The sequence below is a fragment of the Scardinius erythrophthalmus genome, assembly GCF_964197995.2.
Source record: "Scardinius erythrophthalmus genome assembly, chromosome: 9".
In the NCBI taxonomy this organism is placed as follows: domain Eukaryota; kingdom Metazoa; phylum Chordata; class Actinopteri; order Cypriniformes; family Leuciscidae; genus Scardinius; species Scardinius erythrophthalmus.
This window is the reverse complement of record NC_138229.1, coordinates 11,920,191-11,936,974: the sequence shown is the minus strand read 5'-3', so window position 1 is coordinate 11,936,974 and position 16,784 is coordinate 11,920,191. Positions and strand designations below refer to the sequence as shown.

Here is a 16,784-nt window from a genome sequence, read left to right as displayed (position 1 = left end):
GCTCTCTCTGGACCGCTATATTAAATTCTGCTGAGGGGTCGAGGCGGTGTATTCGGCATGAACCCTAGCTAAGTGGTGCTCTCTTGAAGAGCTGATGCTTCTGAGAACAGGTCGTGTCCCGTCCACTTGTTTTGTTCAGCGGCCAGACCGCAGAGACTGCAAAGGGGCTACTCGGGGCTGGGCTGCAGCCAGGAGCGGCGGGACAGGCTTTGACAGCTCATGGTGAAAAAAAAAGAGATTCTCCAAGACAAACGCCTTAAGAAATGTGCATTTCAAAACCTGAATATGAGCTACGGCTTATTGGTTTGCACACTGAGCTGTGATGCTCATGTGGAAAATTTAAGTTTGAGTTCTGCTCCTGATCCTATTTCACTGTCTTCTGCAGATCTCCTGTTTTCTCAACTAAAATTCAAAATTTGTCAACTTAAAACCTGCATAAGTTCATGTCATATAATGCACAAGGTCTTTAAGTTACAGCATCAGATTTCCAGATAGAACCTATGCTAAAGTTGCCCCGTGAGCACCACGGTGAACACAGAAAAAATGAAGGTAAGGTCTGTTCGGTGCTGGTAGATGCCAGGGAGGGTCGTGGCCTCTGGGTAGAGATATTGCGCACGAGAGAGAGAGAGAGAGAGATAGAGAATGAGAGGGAAAAAGAGAGATAGAGAAAGGCCCTTATTGATTCTAGGAGCTTTTCACATGCTAATGCTCTCGCTGTCGGCTTCGGTCCCCCACCTCCTCTTAGCCAAGGGCCTTCAAAGGGAGGCTGCCACACAAAGACAGGGAGAATGCACTGTGCTGCCCGCTGAATGGACGCTCTCGCTTAGCGTGCAATCTATGCCTTAAAAAACACCAAGAACAGCTCATGACATAGAGAACATTGCACTGGAGAAACAGGCAGACTCTTTAAATCTCAAATGGAACGGATAAAAATCTAACAGTTTGATTACATGCATCATATCAGAGCCAAAGAAAGCAGTAACAACTTACAGTGAAAATAAGCAACATTAAGACTAGATTTTTTTTTCCCCCTCTCAAGTGATCCAAAATTCAACACAGCGCAAGAATTCCTTAGACTTACTGAATGCACATGCAAAGGGTTATGGGTTGTGGTTACAATGAATGTGCGGCCACAAGCTCGTGCCTCAGAGCAGAGGTGTGTGCCGACGAGGTGGTGAAGGGGCAGAAAGAGTTTCTGGATTCTCGGATTAATGTCCAGCAAGGGATATTAAAGGGTAAATGTGTCAACACCACGGCAACGATGAGTGAATTACACTTCGCAACAGTCTCTTTTTCAAATTACTGCTTTGCTTTCTGTCACGTGTGTACGTTTTTGAAGGTTGAGTTGTGCAAATATAATCAAGAGAAATGCATGTGTGGTTGGATTGCGAAAGTCTGTGTGCACACACACATAAATGCGCTGGGAGTCTGTTAAGGGAAACATACTCAGGTTTTTTAAGTAATCCACATGTGTTAGAGGAGGCACGCAACATTGTAATGCTGTTAAGGGTCATTTACAGGCCAGGAGGAGTGAGTGTGAGTGTGTGTGTGTGTGTGTGTGTGTGTGTGTGTGTGTGTGTGTGTGTGTGTGTGTGTGTGTGTGTTCTAATTATAAAATGCATAAGTTTGGTTCCTTACTAACTATCAATTTCATAAGTTAAATCATTCAAGCTACTTAAAAAAGAGAGAGAGAAGAAAAGAAGTAGTTGGCTATACAACAAGCTACCAACAAAAAATAGCTAACAACACTGAAGCTACTAAAGACATAAATGTGTAAATATCTAAAATTATATTATATTTTAAGGAAAAGACTTCATAATTATAAGATTTAATTAGAAAATATTAGTAAAATAATAAATTAATCTATGTATAAATCTCAATTAGGATGACTTAATTACTAAATTAAATACTTAATATATGAAATATTTTGCTAAAAACTGAAGTAAAATGCCATGCAGGTACTTCATTAATTAAGCTTTTTTGTTTATGGGTTTGACACAATCTTTAGTTTGGAATTCAATGTGAAATAACGGTAACTCGTTGCTAAACTATTTTAAAAACCGTTGAGCCACTGTCAAGCTAAAAAATGTAGCTAAGTTAGTAGCTTAGCTACTTTTGCTACTTTTTACTCCTCAAGGACACCAAATTATTATCTCATTTCACAGTTACGTTTTGGAAGCAAAACTGCAAAGCAACAATGTGTAGCTACATTACAATGCTTCTATATAAGGATCCCATTCCTATGTTTCGAAATTCTTTGATGAAATTTACGTCTACCGAAGTGCTTCAGCAAACGCTCTTCATCTTCCTCTCCCGCCTTTCTGTGTCTTTCTCTCAGCGCTAACAAAGACATAAAGTCACAACTAATTGTGTTCAGTGACATACCGAGTGGCTTTTTCCACAGCAGCTGGTCTGAGAGAGACCAATCCACTCCAACGAAAACCCCAGGAATGGAATAAACCCTCAAGTCTAATGGCAAGCATTAGATCCAGCCATGCTTCAGCCCCTCCAAATAATTACTAGTATTAATGTGCATTGTGAAGTCGCCGCTGTGACCACTCTGCGCTAATCACTAGTGTTGCCTTGCATTGTGGAAACAGGTCTGCCAACCCCCAAAATAATCCCATTACTAAGTCTGTCCTTTCTCCAGCTCCCGTTCTTGTAGACACGGTCTCAGCTAATTGACATCTGTTAACTGACGTCCTATCTAGAAGTGCCGAGAGTGAGTTTTGCGAAGAGCACTTCAGTCAGGAATCCCTGAGTATGCAGGCGAGTATGCATGTTTGTGCAATGGAGAGTTCAAAAAGTGCTTTTGTGTGTGTCTATGAATAACATTTATTTCATTCACGTTTGCATATTTACCTAAGTGAGAAAACACTGAGCCACTTCAGTTCCTGTCATTCACACTGCAGAAAAAAAGTTTTGTCATTTTGTTCAAACTACTAGCACTAAGATTAATTTGTGACATCAATCATCATGAATCAAACCTTTCATATTAGGCCTTCATAAACACTTCATTAGTAGAAAAGAACAACTGCATTCATGGGCTCCATCTGGTGCATTTGTACAGAGAAAATTTTGGCAGCGTCCTAATCAAACCCGAAGACAAAGACACACAGCAGCCATGCTGACTGTAAAGTTAACCGTGCCCCTCTCACATAAAACAGGTCAGCCTTTTCAACATCTCTTTCAGAAGAAAATGATGGCTCGGGCCTTCCTGCCTTTGACACAGGCTCAGACTGACCTATGACCTTCTCTGGAAGGAAGCCAACTTAAGGGTTCCATGTTTGAAGCGGGAAAAGAAAGGAGCAAGGCACTAACTGATGGGGAGGATCGCATAAAGTAGCTGGGTTGGACGCTCACGTCCGCCGTTGATGGACATCTTGTCAAAAGAACACAAACTCTTTGGCATGAAGCATGTGTGGAGAGCAGCGGCTAAATGGATGCTGGGTTAATCAGGAAGAATGGGAGGACAGACCTTCAAGCAGTGAGTCAATAAGGCTCATCCACTCGAAAAGATAAACGCTGGAATGTGGATGCTGAGACAGTGCTGTCCACACCGCTGTTCTAGTGACGCTAAAGGAGATCTGTGCTCAGCTCTTCTGATCTTAGGGATCCAGCAATGAATGTGTTTCAGACGGTGTAATTAAAATATAATTAAACACCAGAGAGATGAGACTAGTGGTATCAGAATTTCTCAAAAGGGAAAGCGAGCAAGTTCACATTAGCAAAACTTTGCTTAGCATGTAGTTTCAACAGACTTTCTTGGGAAATTATGTGAATTTATCAAAGACGCTGGATAGTTTCTACTTAATCTGGTTATTTCAGGCATTTTGCCTTACAAAAAAAGTACAGTGATGGTATCATACTATGGTACTTTGATATATACCATGGTACTGGGGCATTTCTGGAGACAGACGTATCTCCTGGAAAACACAGACAATTTACAAGGTATTTCAAGGAGTACTATGGTATCACCATGCTCCATTTTCATTTTAAGTATTTCTTCATAATCTTTTTCGTGTCAGATAACATTAGCATGGGTGCAAACAGTTTGACTAGTTTGCATTAGCAAAAGCAAGTAGTTTCAAAAACTCCTCCTGAGAAATGTAAATTTAGCAGTGATGTTATATACTAAAATTAAGTAGAAAATATCCTATTATAGAAATGACTATGATTGCACAAAGGCACAGCGATTGCATCAGAAGGTAATAGGCTACAATATGATAGTTTGAATGCAGTGATTTAATTTGAACGAACAGTAAAAAAGGGCATTTGTCACCTATAAACTTGCATTAGCATGGATGCTAACAGTTCTGTAGGAGGGGGACAGTCACCTCCATCCCTCACCCTTCCCACCAGTTCTGTCCTTCAGGCCGTTTTCCGCCCCCGGTGCATCCATCACAACATGACAACTGAAGGGCTGCGAGCTGTCAGGGGAGCTTCCGTATGGGAGCACCGGATGATGATAGACAGGAAGAGGTCAAGGAGAACAACACACACATGAGCAAGCAATTGCACACATACAGACAGCGAGAGAGATGCAGACAGACCAGAGTGTCTGAACTCGAAACACGAACGTCAGACTCCGCCGATTCAAAAGATCTGGAATTAATCATGCGAATCATATTACCCAAATGATTTCAAACATATACAGCATGCTGCCATGATCACAGAGCGAAGAGGATGGACCCAACCTTCGCTCGATCTCGCTGAAAGGACGAGCCGCCCATTGTCTTTGAGAGACAAGTTTGCTGGCTTTGCATTTCACGGACGAAATATGCAAATGGTGTATTTGTCTGATATCAAAGGACACCTCTCTCCATCTCTCTTTCCTGGGACAGCTGACAGTCCATTCAAGGGCCGATGGAGGGGCTCATAGGGGAGAACTGAGGAGGATCGTGACAGGAATCAACATATGTGCTTGCCATCAAAAGCAAAAAGGAAGTGATGAATATTCATACGTAGGAGCATTTTGGCAGGCGGCGGCTATTGTTTAACAAAGAAAAGAGCAAAAAACGACTCACAGCTGAGGATGATGAGTCTCATACACCTGTTCATAATTATGACAGCGAAGAGATACACATGCAAGCTTTTTCTAATTAGGCATACACAGCCGCATACAGGTGCTAAGGTGCAAAGTTTACACAGGGAAAAAAAGCTGCGTCTCAACAATAACACATGAGAAAACCGGATCAATACCTCTCCTCAAGTACGCCAATTTGCTTAATGTGTGATTAAAGCTAAAATGTACTTTTGCATTGTGAAGTCGATACAAACGGCGTTCTCTTGAGAGTTTATCTCAGCTCACATACATAAATAATGTCTTGTCAAGCATCGTTTTCCTTCCAGTTACACAAACTGCTGTCTGTTCTGATTCAAAGAGCATGGTTTCAAATTATCACACCTTCCCATCATGCTCTAGTTTTCAAACCCTTTATCCTTTCTAATTACTTAAATATGCGTGAGCTGTTTTACATTAGCACCCATTAAAAAAAATAATGCGGTGGCACAATGGCTGAGTGATGTATCAGATGGTACTTTGATATATTCTATGGTTCTTGCATGGTGCATTTAAAATACCATAGTATCACTGACAAAAAAGAACCATGGCACTAATATAATTTTTAGACAAGGTGTCACAACAAACTACCAAACAGTACCATGGCACTACCAAGGTTTTTTTTTTTTACATTTATATCACCTCCTACTGTGGTGGTACTATGGTACCAATATGGTATGATGGCTTTGAAATATACCATGGTGCTGAAATCCATGTACTATGGTACTTCCAAGAATTCTATGGTAGTACTATGCTACATATCTAAAATCCCATGGTATTTTTTAATACTTTTTTTGTAAATGTTACAGAAGTATCATAGTACTATCATGTTTTTTGGAAATGCACTATAGTAATACCATATTATATTTTGAAATATCTTTATGTACTATTTAAATAGTATGGCGCATGAATTTCTCTACCATGGTCTGTACCATGGTACTACCATGCTTGTTTGGACATGTTTCATGGTAACAGTACCAGTACTTCTTTTCTAAGAGACACTATCATGGGGGTACATTTTTAGAAATACTGTAGCACATTTTCTGAAGAGGCATATTTGTCAAAAGAGCTGAAAACTCACTAGTGTTGGTTGGATTTTTCTCCATGTCGTCGTGCTGTTTCACTAAACTACGTGTACGTTTACAGTGTAGTGAAAAGCTGAGAGTGGGCTGTCATTCTTAATTGCAGCCTAGCATCTCAGCGGGCTTTTACACGTCTCCAGCTCGCCGGACGCCCACTAACAAGCAGAGATTTCCTCTCTATCCTCACCTCCTACTCAACACAGCAGATGAGCAGTGAGAAAACAGCAAACTCTTAAAAAGAAGAAAAGACACCAAATCCTCTGGCCAAGTCTCCGCTCCATTCACCAACCGAACGACGGCTGTTTTGTGGCCATCTCTCGCTCCTCTGTTCTTGGACCTGTCCATCTAGGCTGCAGCTGTCAAAATTTTGACGTCTTAATCAATCTCGGCCATGACCCCCGTCTCTTGGGGAGGAGAGGAGGATAAAGCCAGGGGTCACCCCTGACCCTGTCTAGTATTCCTCCCCTCTCACCCCATCCCCGATCACGACATCCCAACAATTGGGGAGAGGCTCCCATTGAGGCATTCTGGGGTACAGGGCTTGTATCCCTTATCCTCAATGGGCATTTTTCACAAGGTTCTTGGGACGCCCCATTGAGAAAGTTCTCGCCCTCGCCTAAGCCCTCACATTGAAGGTGAACCTCTGCATCCCTCCCCTTGCCTGGGCTGCACACACAGACTTATTAAACAGACAGTGACTCGCATCTGCATGCTGGGATAGAAAGCCACCTTTTGAACCCGCTTCAATGAGGAAACAACTGCCTGTTGCCTTGCTGAAGACAGCGTGTGATGGCTTAATCAGACATTGATGACAGGCTCATGCTTAAATAACACAGATATAAAGAAGATGGTCTAAGGATATCTAAAGAAGGCACCTGGATATTTATAAAAGGAAATTGGAATATTGGCTACAAAATACTAAATATGAATTATGATTAGTTTTTATTGGTCAACTTTTTGCATTGGCAGATATCAAAAACTGCTTGGAAATTTTTTCCTTTTTCAACAACAAATATATTTTATGCACCAATGCTCAACAATAAGAATGTTTTTTTTTTTTTTTGCACTGAATTGTTTATCTTTTCTAGAAATATATATTTTTTTTCATTAAGTGCAAAGTTTTCTTTACAAAATTTCTTAGTTGTGCTTTCAAAACTGTCAAGTCATTTTTGCAAATTCAACCTCTATGTTTGCCAGCTACTAGTGTTTTTGATGACAATCAGATCAGCAGAACATGCAACAACAATAGACAATAAAGTAAGTCACAGAAAACCAAACATAGTTTGCAATTTATAAAAATGTACGAATAAGATCGATAAATGTTACATTGGTGACTCAGCATCGGCTGCAGCACTAACCCTAACCGTCCTGAAAGAGCAAGTGATGGTTTTGTTCAACTGACCTAAAACTCTGGGCCAGCAGGCCATCCTTACAGTTCAGCACTGTGCAAACAAGTGGCCAAAATGATCCAATACAGCTTTTATGACTTGAAGTGTTTTTTGTGTGTTTTGTTTTGTGAGTTGGGAAATTAAATCTAAAAACTTTTGCAGACTCCAAACAACAGAAATATCAAAATCACTCTCTTCCAAATATCTCAGAGTAATGAAATCATCAACGCAAGCCCTGAAGTGATTTAAGTAAAACGTTTCACCAAATGTCTGTATGGAAACTCCGTTCTGCTCTTGGTCAATTACAGCCTCTTTCCTTCATTTCAACATATCTGAACGGCAAAAGAGAGCAGAGGGAGAGAGACGGAAAGCTAAGGAGCGAGTGGGGAACCCTGCCACTGCCAGCGAGCTCTGCTAATAAAAGAGTGGCCAAGAAAAACGGCCAGATCCCTGAGAATGGCCTTTCCCAGTGTACCCCTTCAACCACCCACACAAGCACATACACTGAGAGAGAGATCGCCCGCGGTGAATGCCGACCACCCCCCTTGAGCCCGCAAGAGCCCTAAATTACAGCCCGTATTTGTCATGCAATTAGCCCGCTGAGATAGCACTCATAAATAAAGGCCGTTAGACTGGCCAGTTGGCCGTTTATCACCCCGCTCAAGCGACGACCCTCTCCTGGACCAGACGGAAAAGAAAGAAAGGGCGTGCTCAAACCGTCTACATGTCCTCTGGCTCTTCCTTTTTGCTTGCACTGACCTCAGCATTACCCCAAACAGTATATCATGGCTTTTTCAGTGCCGTATGGCCTGACTACGGACACTGGGAATCAAAGCCAGCATGGAGAAAGAGAAACGACCCTCTGGTGACAGAAGCAATCTATCTGATCCTCTCCTTTTCTTCTTTTATCTGTTTTGCTCTTTCAGTGCTTTGCCAATCGCATCTTTTTGCTTTAATGTGAACTGAAAACCACCAGACATGCTCTTGAGAGATAGCAAAATGAGAACGAGAGTGAAAAGGCTACGAGAGCATTCGCCCATGATCTAATTAAGCGGATTCTGCACATAAACCACATGGCTGTTGCTCCAACAAAATAATTAGCGCCAACTTTTCTCATGCGCAAATCCACTGGGAGGTGTTGTGATATCAAACAGGGCGATTCATAATCATAACCAGACCTCTCGAATAACAACACTCGCTCAATCCACAGTGATCTGCCGAGTACCCAGATGTATACATCTGAGTAAACTCTCACATCCCTGAGAGGGGAAAAGTGCATCCGGGTCAGCCTCACTTATAATGATCTCATCTTAAATTATGGAATATATTGCTGCTGGGCGATCAGGGTATTTTTTTTTACTTTCCATGTGGGAGGTGCATAAATCTTGAATCTCAAAACAGAACCTGGTGAAACGCTCTGTTGGAAAAACTCGAGCGAGGGAGTTATCCGAGCTCTTACCTTGGCATGTTCCCCCGTGTTCCTCATAGCCAGGGTTACACAAACAGTTTCCAATAGGCACCAGCCATTCTCCGTCTGCTCCGCAGTACATTTTAGGGACCTCACGTTCCTCTGAATTGTCCACACAAGATCCGCGTACCTCCACTAGTGATGAGGTGTCCGCACCGGTGGTGGTGTCTGGAAACTGGGCCAGGTTGCGTACAGTGAGGGGGCATTTCTTATAGAAGATCCGTACGGATACCAGGGCGATGCAGGCCCCAACGTCCTGGAAGGCCAAGTAGAAGCCCTTCCGTGTCAAAATTCCTACATCCCGCACTTCCGTGTTCAGCTTCATGATGCGGTCTCCTATGTCCACCTGCGTGAAGCTCTCATCGGCCGCGATGGTGTCGATTTTGGTGAACTGGTTCTCTCGGATGTACCGCTCTTTGTCATTGTTGGACTCATAGTAGTAGAGGTTAAAGGTCTCCTTGCAAGTTCCCATGACTCCTGGCAGGCTGTTGCAGTCACGCAGGGTGAATTTGATCTCGATGTAGACGCGCTGAGCTCCGCCACGGGGAATCCAGTCTGTTCGGAGCCAGTTGTTCTGGTTGGGTTCCATTACGTTGCATACCTGGTATGTCCTGATTGGTATATTCTTCTCATCCATGATGCTCACCTCTTCCCACTGTGAGAGAGACGGAGGGAAAGACAGAGAGGTAAGTAGGCCTATAGAGATTCTGCTAGGGAGACTTTTGTCACAGCAAATGCACACAATTCCAGGCCCAGAGCTGGAGATTTACCACAGACCAACAGCTGCAATGATGCAATGATTTCATTGATTACGATATGATAATGAGAATTTAAATCACACATCTGCCAGATTCAGTGCACTGTTTTGTGAATAGCAGGGGTGGTTTACCCAGAAATGAAAATTCTGTCATAATTTACTCAAACCTGTGTGACTTTCTTTCTGTTGCAAAAAGCAGAAGAAATTCTGAAGAATAATTCAACTGTTGTTGTCCATACAAGGAAAATCAATTGGGTCCAAAACAAAAAAAATTCCCAAATATGTCTTTTTGCGTTCCTCATTAGAAAAGTCTTACAGGTTTAGGAACAACATTAGGGTGAGTAAATGAGTATAGAATTTTCATATTTGGGTGAACCATGCCTTTGAGACAAGCGGTTTTAATACTCAAACTTTACACTTCTTTGCAAGCAAACTCATTGGCCATACAAAGATTTTATTGGACATTGCTAAATAATTAACATAATTGAGATAATATGATTCTTTGAAGCATTGTTCAGCTCTGAAGCAACTGAAAGTGCCGTTTAAGACTTTCAAAGGCTTCAAAAACAGTTGTTTTTGGGAGATAGATATGGCGATATGTCAAATGATTGATTGCTGTGAATTTCTTAACACTAAGGTGAAAGTATGCTTTTCAATAACAATACAGCATTACCAAAACCCTTGCACATCTACCAAACAAATGCAGTACCCAGCAACATTTACAAGAACGCCCTGACTTCCTGGTCACCATTAATCCCATATTAAGCCATTGTAATACCATGGGGCCTAGAGTTTGATGCTTCCTGCTGGTGAGAGTTTCAAATGAGATGTATGCAATGAAGGAGAGTTTTGAAAAGGCCTGTCACGATCTATGACGCTGTCTTTTCTTCTCGCTTTTTTACTCTTTGTAAGTCGTAAGTGTAGAAATCCCAGCTGTCACACCGATAAAGCTGTACATTCGGCCCGTTTGCATGAGGGAGGGGGTTCTGTCGGGACCCTGTCAATCAAACGGGTGGATGAGATAAAGCAGTAGAGGGTGGGGGGAACCACATATCCTCAAATGCCAAGTTCACTATTAAACCTGAAACCAACCAAAGTGTGTACGGAGAGAATAAGGAAGACTAATTGTGGTTTAATGAATCAATCAAATCACAGATAAATAACTTCACTTATACTTGAGTAGATTGATTTCAATATTTCAATAAAAACATTTGAAAAATGTATTGTATTATTTTATGCAGTTGTAGTGTTAAAAAAAAAAACTATGTTGTACTAATTAAATCACAACACTAACAATAATAATGTGTATATATAATGTGCTTAAACTTATTCATGCAGTTGCTGATTGCATAATAATTATAATTAAGTACAAACATTACTGTAATGTAAAGTGTGGCCAAAAAAAATACATATTTTAAATAAATATAAAATTTTGAAAAACGTATAAACTAAATATTTTAATCTCAGCATGTTAACCATCAGCACATAGCCTTCATACAGTATTTAAACTATCTTGTTTGTACTCATTTTACTAAGTCAAAAAGTCTAGCTTTATTGTTGTACATGCAAAATATAGTGCACCAAGAAATTTTAAGTTTTAAGATGCCAGCCCATAAATAATGTAAAGAAATGAACATCATAATTACAAAGCATAAAATTTCTAGATTAATTATCCGGAGCACAAGCACTTAAACTCAAGTCGTTTCTCAGTCTGTATGAAACATCAAATTATAAGAACAAAGCCATTTCATCTGTCAGGATTTATAATTATGGATGTTTGTGTAGATCTCATTTGGCTTCTGTGTTTCATCTATGCACTAATGCAGAAAATACCGATTGCATACAGTGTGATGCATCTTAAGCCGTTTTCCATCAATTTGTGGTGTGCTTTTAGCATAGCATGAGGCCTTAGTTAAACCTTCTTGTTTTATGTACAGTGTGGAGCAGCAATTCCGCTGTGCTCAAAAAAGGTTCTTTAAATTCTTTAGTCTGCTTTTCATGTGCAAATATAGTTTCCAAGACGATCAGCACCTTCAAGAGTTGTCAATAGAGATTTTTCCACACAAATACAAAAGTAAAAACAACACTGTCTGTACTCTGTAGACTCACCCCTCCTTCCGTCGGACTCGCAACCCATTTCAGTTCTCCTTGCACAGTTCTCGAGTCCAGCAGCGTCACTGCGGAAAGACAAAATGCCATGAGTCACTGAAGATGGATCATCAACCTCCTTATGACTTGACCAAACTGTCTCTTAAGTCACAACTTCTTTCTTTTGCAACCCTTTTGTTCCCAGCTGTACAAAGTTATTACTCTCTCCATTTACTCAACGTACACTGATTTATGCTTATTAAGGGAATGTATTGGATATGGTTAAATAGCACATATATTTGGCCATTTTATAAAGTTTGATTGTGGCATGATTAAGTATTGTTTTAATCAGTGTTCCAATTTGGCCATTGTCCAAACAAAATCCGGTCCTTTGAGAGAAGAGCATAATCAGTGAACAGTGAATGTGCAAGGAATATATAAAAGGTTTATGTTTACAACAAGTCATTTTCTTTTCTTTTTTCTAAGGGTTTCAGAATTTGTCTATTTGTGTGTAGCTTATGGCCTTCATACACCAAAACAAAGCCCTAGCATACCCTAAATTAAAAGCGTACAGTGTAATGAGATATTTACGCGAGTTAACAGAGAAAAGTCTACATTATACTGAAATGCTTTAATCATTTGTTTCGTGCGTGTCTCTGCTGGTTATGATGGTCGAATTTCGTTCATTTCGCTTCTGAAAACGCTCCAAATAAATTTAAATAATAAAGCAGTCGTACAAGTTTCCATCAAATTATTCGAATACGCTAGCCTAAATTTCCATTTTGGTCATCCAAGCACATTTCTTGAAATACAAATAAATAAATAAATAAATAAGATAAAAAAATAATTCCAACAAAATTAGAAGACAGAGTGTCCATTAGAGTCCGAGTTTAAACTTCGTTTGATGAAATAAACGGCGCAGTCTTCCATAGGATCTGCGGATTTAACCACAGACACTTGGAGATCCCCAAAGGGACTTTCGGGGAAAAATTCTATAAATCCTTTTCGCTGACGGGATAAAGTCTCGAAATAAAAAATACAAATGGTAAATAAAGAAATAAACGTCATTCGTAGTAGTGTGCCACTCTATTCCGTCCCAAGTCTTAACCCAACAACAACAACAAAAATAACTCTTGGAAAGATTTTCCTTTGGTTTGGTAAATCCTTACCTTCATTAGGAGGGTAGACCCGTGCGGTTAATGTTAAAGTCGGTATCCAGATTATTAGCGCAAAAGTCGCTGTGAACACAAGCGCAGCCATTGGTGTCATTTCGTGTGCGTCTCCTCCGCTCCGCGTGCGGACCGAAGTTGCGTCTGTCCCGGTGGAATTAGCGTTTGAGAGTGATGCACTGCTGAACACCGCCGAGGGGCGGATCTTTACTGCCTGACCTGCCTGTCACAGCGAGACACAAAAAGTCAACAGTCTGTCCATTCGGGGAAATAGCCAGCCCATTTTTCAGGTATAAGATAATTGGAGAAGTATAAAAAGTCTTTCTTATTTTAATCTTTTGCGTTTCATAAAAAAACTAAGCTCGCGCGTGTGAGAGAGATAGGCTAAAATGCAGTGTGCGCGTGAAAGAGAACGCGAGAGAAAGAAAGAGAGATGCTGTTGTTAAATCTCTTCTTTACATATAGAACTTGGTCCACAATATATGGGAAATGTCCTGATCATGATTATTATATCTGTATACGTCATACAAAAGACTGTATGGAACGCGCAAGGCATTAAAGTTAAGTTTACCAGCTCTATTGTGGGAAGAGCAAGTGCGCCGTCTAGTGTTTGCAATGTATTCCTCTAATCCACAACACTCAGACATAAGCCAGTTTCTAAACGTGCTAGTTCGTGTATAAATACTTCATTACTAACAGGCAATTTATTCAGGGGAAACAGAATTCTCCAATACTTATTAATTAAAATAAACAATTCTAAAACTATGAGTGGGAAGATGCTTCAAAACGCAAATCAGACCATTTTAAACTGCAGTGCTTCAGTGCTACAGTCTCAGTAGAAAGACTCATTATCGCAAATCAGTCGGTTAGTATTGGGAGATAATTGCGTCATTTGCATGCCGGCATGGCATTACAAAACCACATGTAGACACATTATTTCTCTTTAATTTTTCGATACAATTTTATAAATAGCCTAATTGTGTTTATCGTGTCCAAAAAAAGAAGTCCGATTCTTGTACGAATTGTTCAGACCGATTTTGTGAACCGCATCATTAAAAGACCCGACACAAAAAAAACGATTCATTCGCGAATCTAGCATCGCTATTCAGTTTGTGTTGCTGCAAAGACTAAAAGTTATTAAATGTTAGTGAGACCCTTTATGCCTTTATCAACTGGACGCCTACACTCCACGACCTCTCCAGCCCCTGTCAATCAAGCGTTTCATGACGCCCACACCCGTGCGTCTTTTATATCGTAGTTCCATCAATAGCAGCAGATGCGTCGATTTCGCTTCACGCTTTGCACTGTCTTACTATATGCGCCCACCTGATGAGCCAATCTACATCCTGTAACGGGTGTCGGGGCTGACTGTGTGCTGACAACTTTGACAACAGTGTGTTTGCATATGGATGGGCTGCAAAGGAGAGTAGGCTACTGACCGTCCTCGAGGCTGATGGATCTGAAAGAGACAAGGCACTGTTTATACTTTAACATTAACAGTTGTAGTAGCACTTTATTATGGTGTCACTGTAAGATAAATTTAGATGGCTGGAATAAAGTGAGATATCAGTGTGTTTGCTTAAATAAATAAGCACGTAAAGCTTTGTTATATCCACAGTGACTTACAATGTGGAAAAACCTGGGACACTTTGGTGTACCATGACCCTTTTTTGAAAGCATAAAACAAATCCCATTTTGTTTTTGTTATATCTATCAGATAGGTTTGATAAACCTTAATTTATGCTGCATTTGCAACATTTTCACCCATTCTGGTGTAGTTTTGTAATGTTGTAATAAATTTAGTTATTTGTTTTTTATATCAATTTAATGTTTATTGCTAGACAATTATAATTAGAAAATGAATAGAAAAAAAAATGCTCATTTAATTTAAGGGGGGGGGGGTGATAAACATTTTCAGGAGGCAACTCCTTCAGCGAAAATTTGTTTTCCGTTTCAGGCCCCATTTTGTACCCTATTCACGGAAAGTGCCATATTGTTTAAAACAATGCATTTCTACTGAAGTGCTCCCAGTAAAGGGTGTGTCTTCAGTTGTTTTCTGAAAGTTGGTCCCAGCAGATTCGGTCAAGGCTTGAAAATTGTTCCACCGCCTTCTCAGACTTTAAAATTCAAGATTCGTCTGACCACAGCTAGCGTTTCCTGTTTATGTATAGGCCAGAGAAGCTACGTTTTTGTTCTTTTCCATATGCGTTTGGGGCCTCTCTGGGATCTCTCGTTTTTAATAGCATTAGGCTGAGGAGCAGGTGACGTCCGGGACTTTGTCTCTAGGGCCACGATCGAAACGCTTTGTGGCGATGCCGTTGCTCCGGCGAAACCATCTCGGCCAGCATAATGAAGTCGGGCGGAGCATCTGGCGTTCCTAGATGGGTGCCCAACATCGATTGTCACTCAGTTTGACGGAAACAATGGCGTTTTATTTTCTCAATCTGCACGAAAGACTGCGCAATCATAAAGGCCCAATTAGCCAAGGAGGAGGCGGTTCGTTTTTAGCGGTCTCGGCCAATCCCTGCGGTTTATATCGGTGAAGGCCTATTGATCGCGTTATGGCCAGTGGGCGGGGAGTCGCCACAGGCAGGGTGTGTTTCTGCGAGGCTTTGCTCTGGGCCGTTGTGTTTGGTCATTTGTGTCACAGTTTTTTTTGATTGATTACCGTCAGATCATTTTCTATTCTCTTTCTGGATTCTCGGGTCTCCAGTCCTGATTGAATTCCCTGAACGGCGCCCCCACACTCGGTTTTGTTCTCCGAGCCCCAGATGGCATCTGCCCACACATCTGTATTGTGCAACGCTAACGCAGGCCTCCAGACCGAGTGCACCCGGGACCCCCAAGGGACACCGTGCAGTCTGTAATTGCCAACTTTGAGCAAGACAACCCTCTTCTACTTTCTGTACGCCCCACGTTCTGGCCTCTCTCAGAACCTTCCAAACAACTTACACTCGTATCCGAAAGAACTCGGCTCTAATGCGTACATCCTGTGCACATGCAAACATTGGACATGTGATGGATTGGTTAAAACGTAGTAGAGGGGATGAATGCAGGCAGGCCGGACCAAAAGGACGGTCTCAGCAGTCTAAAGAAGCGTGTGGGTGTTTGTGATACAGAAACAAAGGAACTGAAGAAGAGCTTTTGGCTGTTATTTTACGGACAGTTATTTCACCCTCAGCTCGATTGAGATGTGACCGCGTCCAATAATATAAGAGATTGATTGGTTTTCTGTCTCCAATAAAGATGTACCCTTACTAGATGTTTCTATAGCCTTTCAGAGGAACCAAATGAGGAGAGAAGTTTCTTTGTTAGAACGTGCCTGTCTTTCAGTAAATCCAAAAAGACCTTGCTGAGGTTTTTGCATAAAATCCTCTTTCTCCTTCTGATAAAGATGAGGAATGACTCACTCTTTCTCTGTCTCTATACATGATTTTCCCAAAGACCTTTTTGTTTGAGATAGAGTCCTGTTCCCCCTCGAGTATGTGAATGGATTTCAGACTCTGAAAATCAAACACAAAGCTATCAGCTCTGCTCTGTGTTCTCAACCGCTCATCCCAGGGTAGAGGAGAAATCAATGGATAGCGTAAGAGCTCCTAATCATCAGCAATGGAGAGTCCCTGATGTTTTCCCAACTACAGCATCAGATACCCAACAATCAATGTATCGGACACTCGAATGGTGTTTAGACAGTTTTTATGTAAATGTTACTTACACAGTAAATGACATACAAAATCTCTACTGCTATTTGTTGAATCTGTTTTAAAGAG

General features: G+C 41.1%; 1 protein-coding gene across 2 annotated transcripts in view; it reads right to left on the bottom strand.

Annotated features, from left to right (window-relative positions):
• The window catches only part of epha4a (eph receptor A4a), a 39,025-nt gene extending 25,826 nt beyond the window's left edge, over positions 1-13,199 (bottom strand). The window contains exons 1-3 of one of the 2 annotated variants that reach the window (XM_081374798.1): positions 13,015-13,199; positions 11,867-11,934; positions 8,992-9,655 (exon numbers count right to left, since the gene is read on the bottom strand). In XM_081374798.1, the coding sequence (XP_081230924.1) occupies positions 8,992-9,655; positions 11,867-11,934; positions 13,015-13,114 (832 nt within the window). In that variant the 5' untranslated portion in view covers positions 13,115-13,199. The remainder of the gene's footprint in view (positions 1-8,991; positions 9,656-11,866; positions 11,935-13,014) is intronic. The other variant, XM_081374799.1, reaches the window with a different exon arrangement.
• Between the last annotated feature and the right edge of the window lie 3,585 nt (positions 13,200-16,784).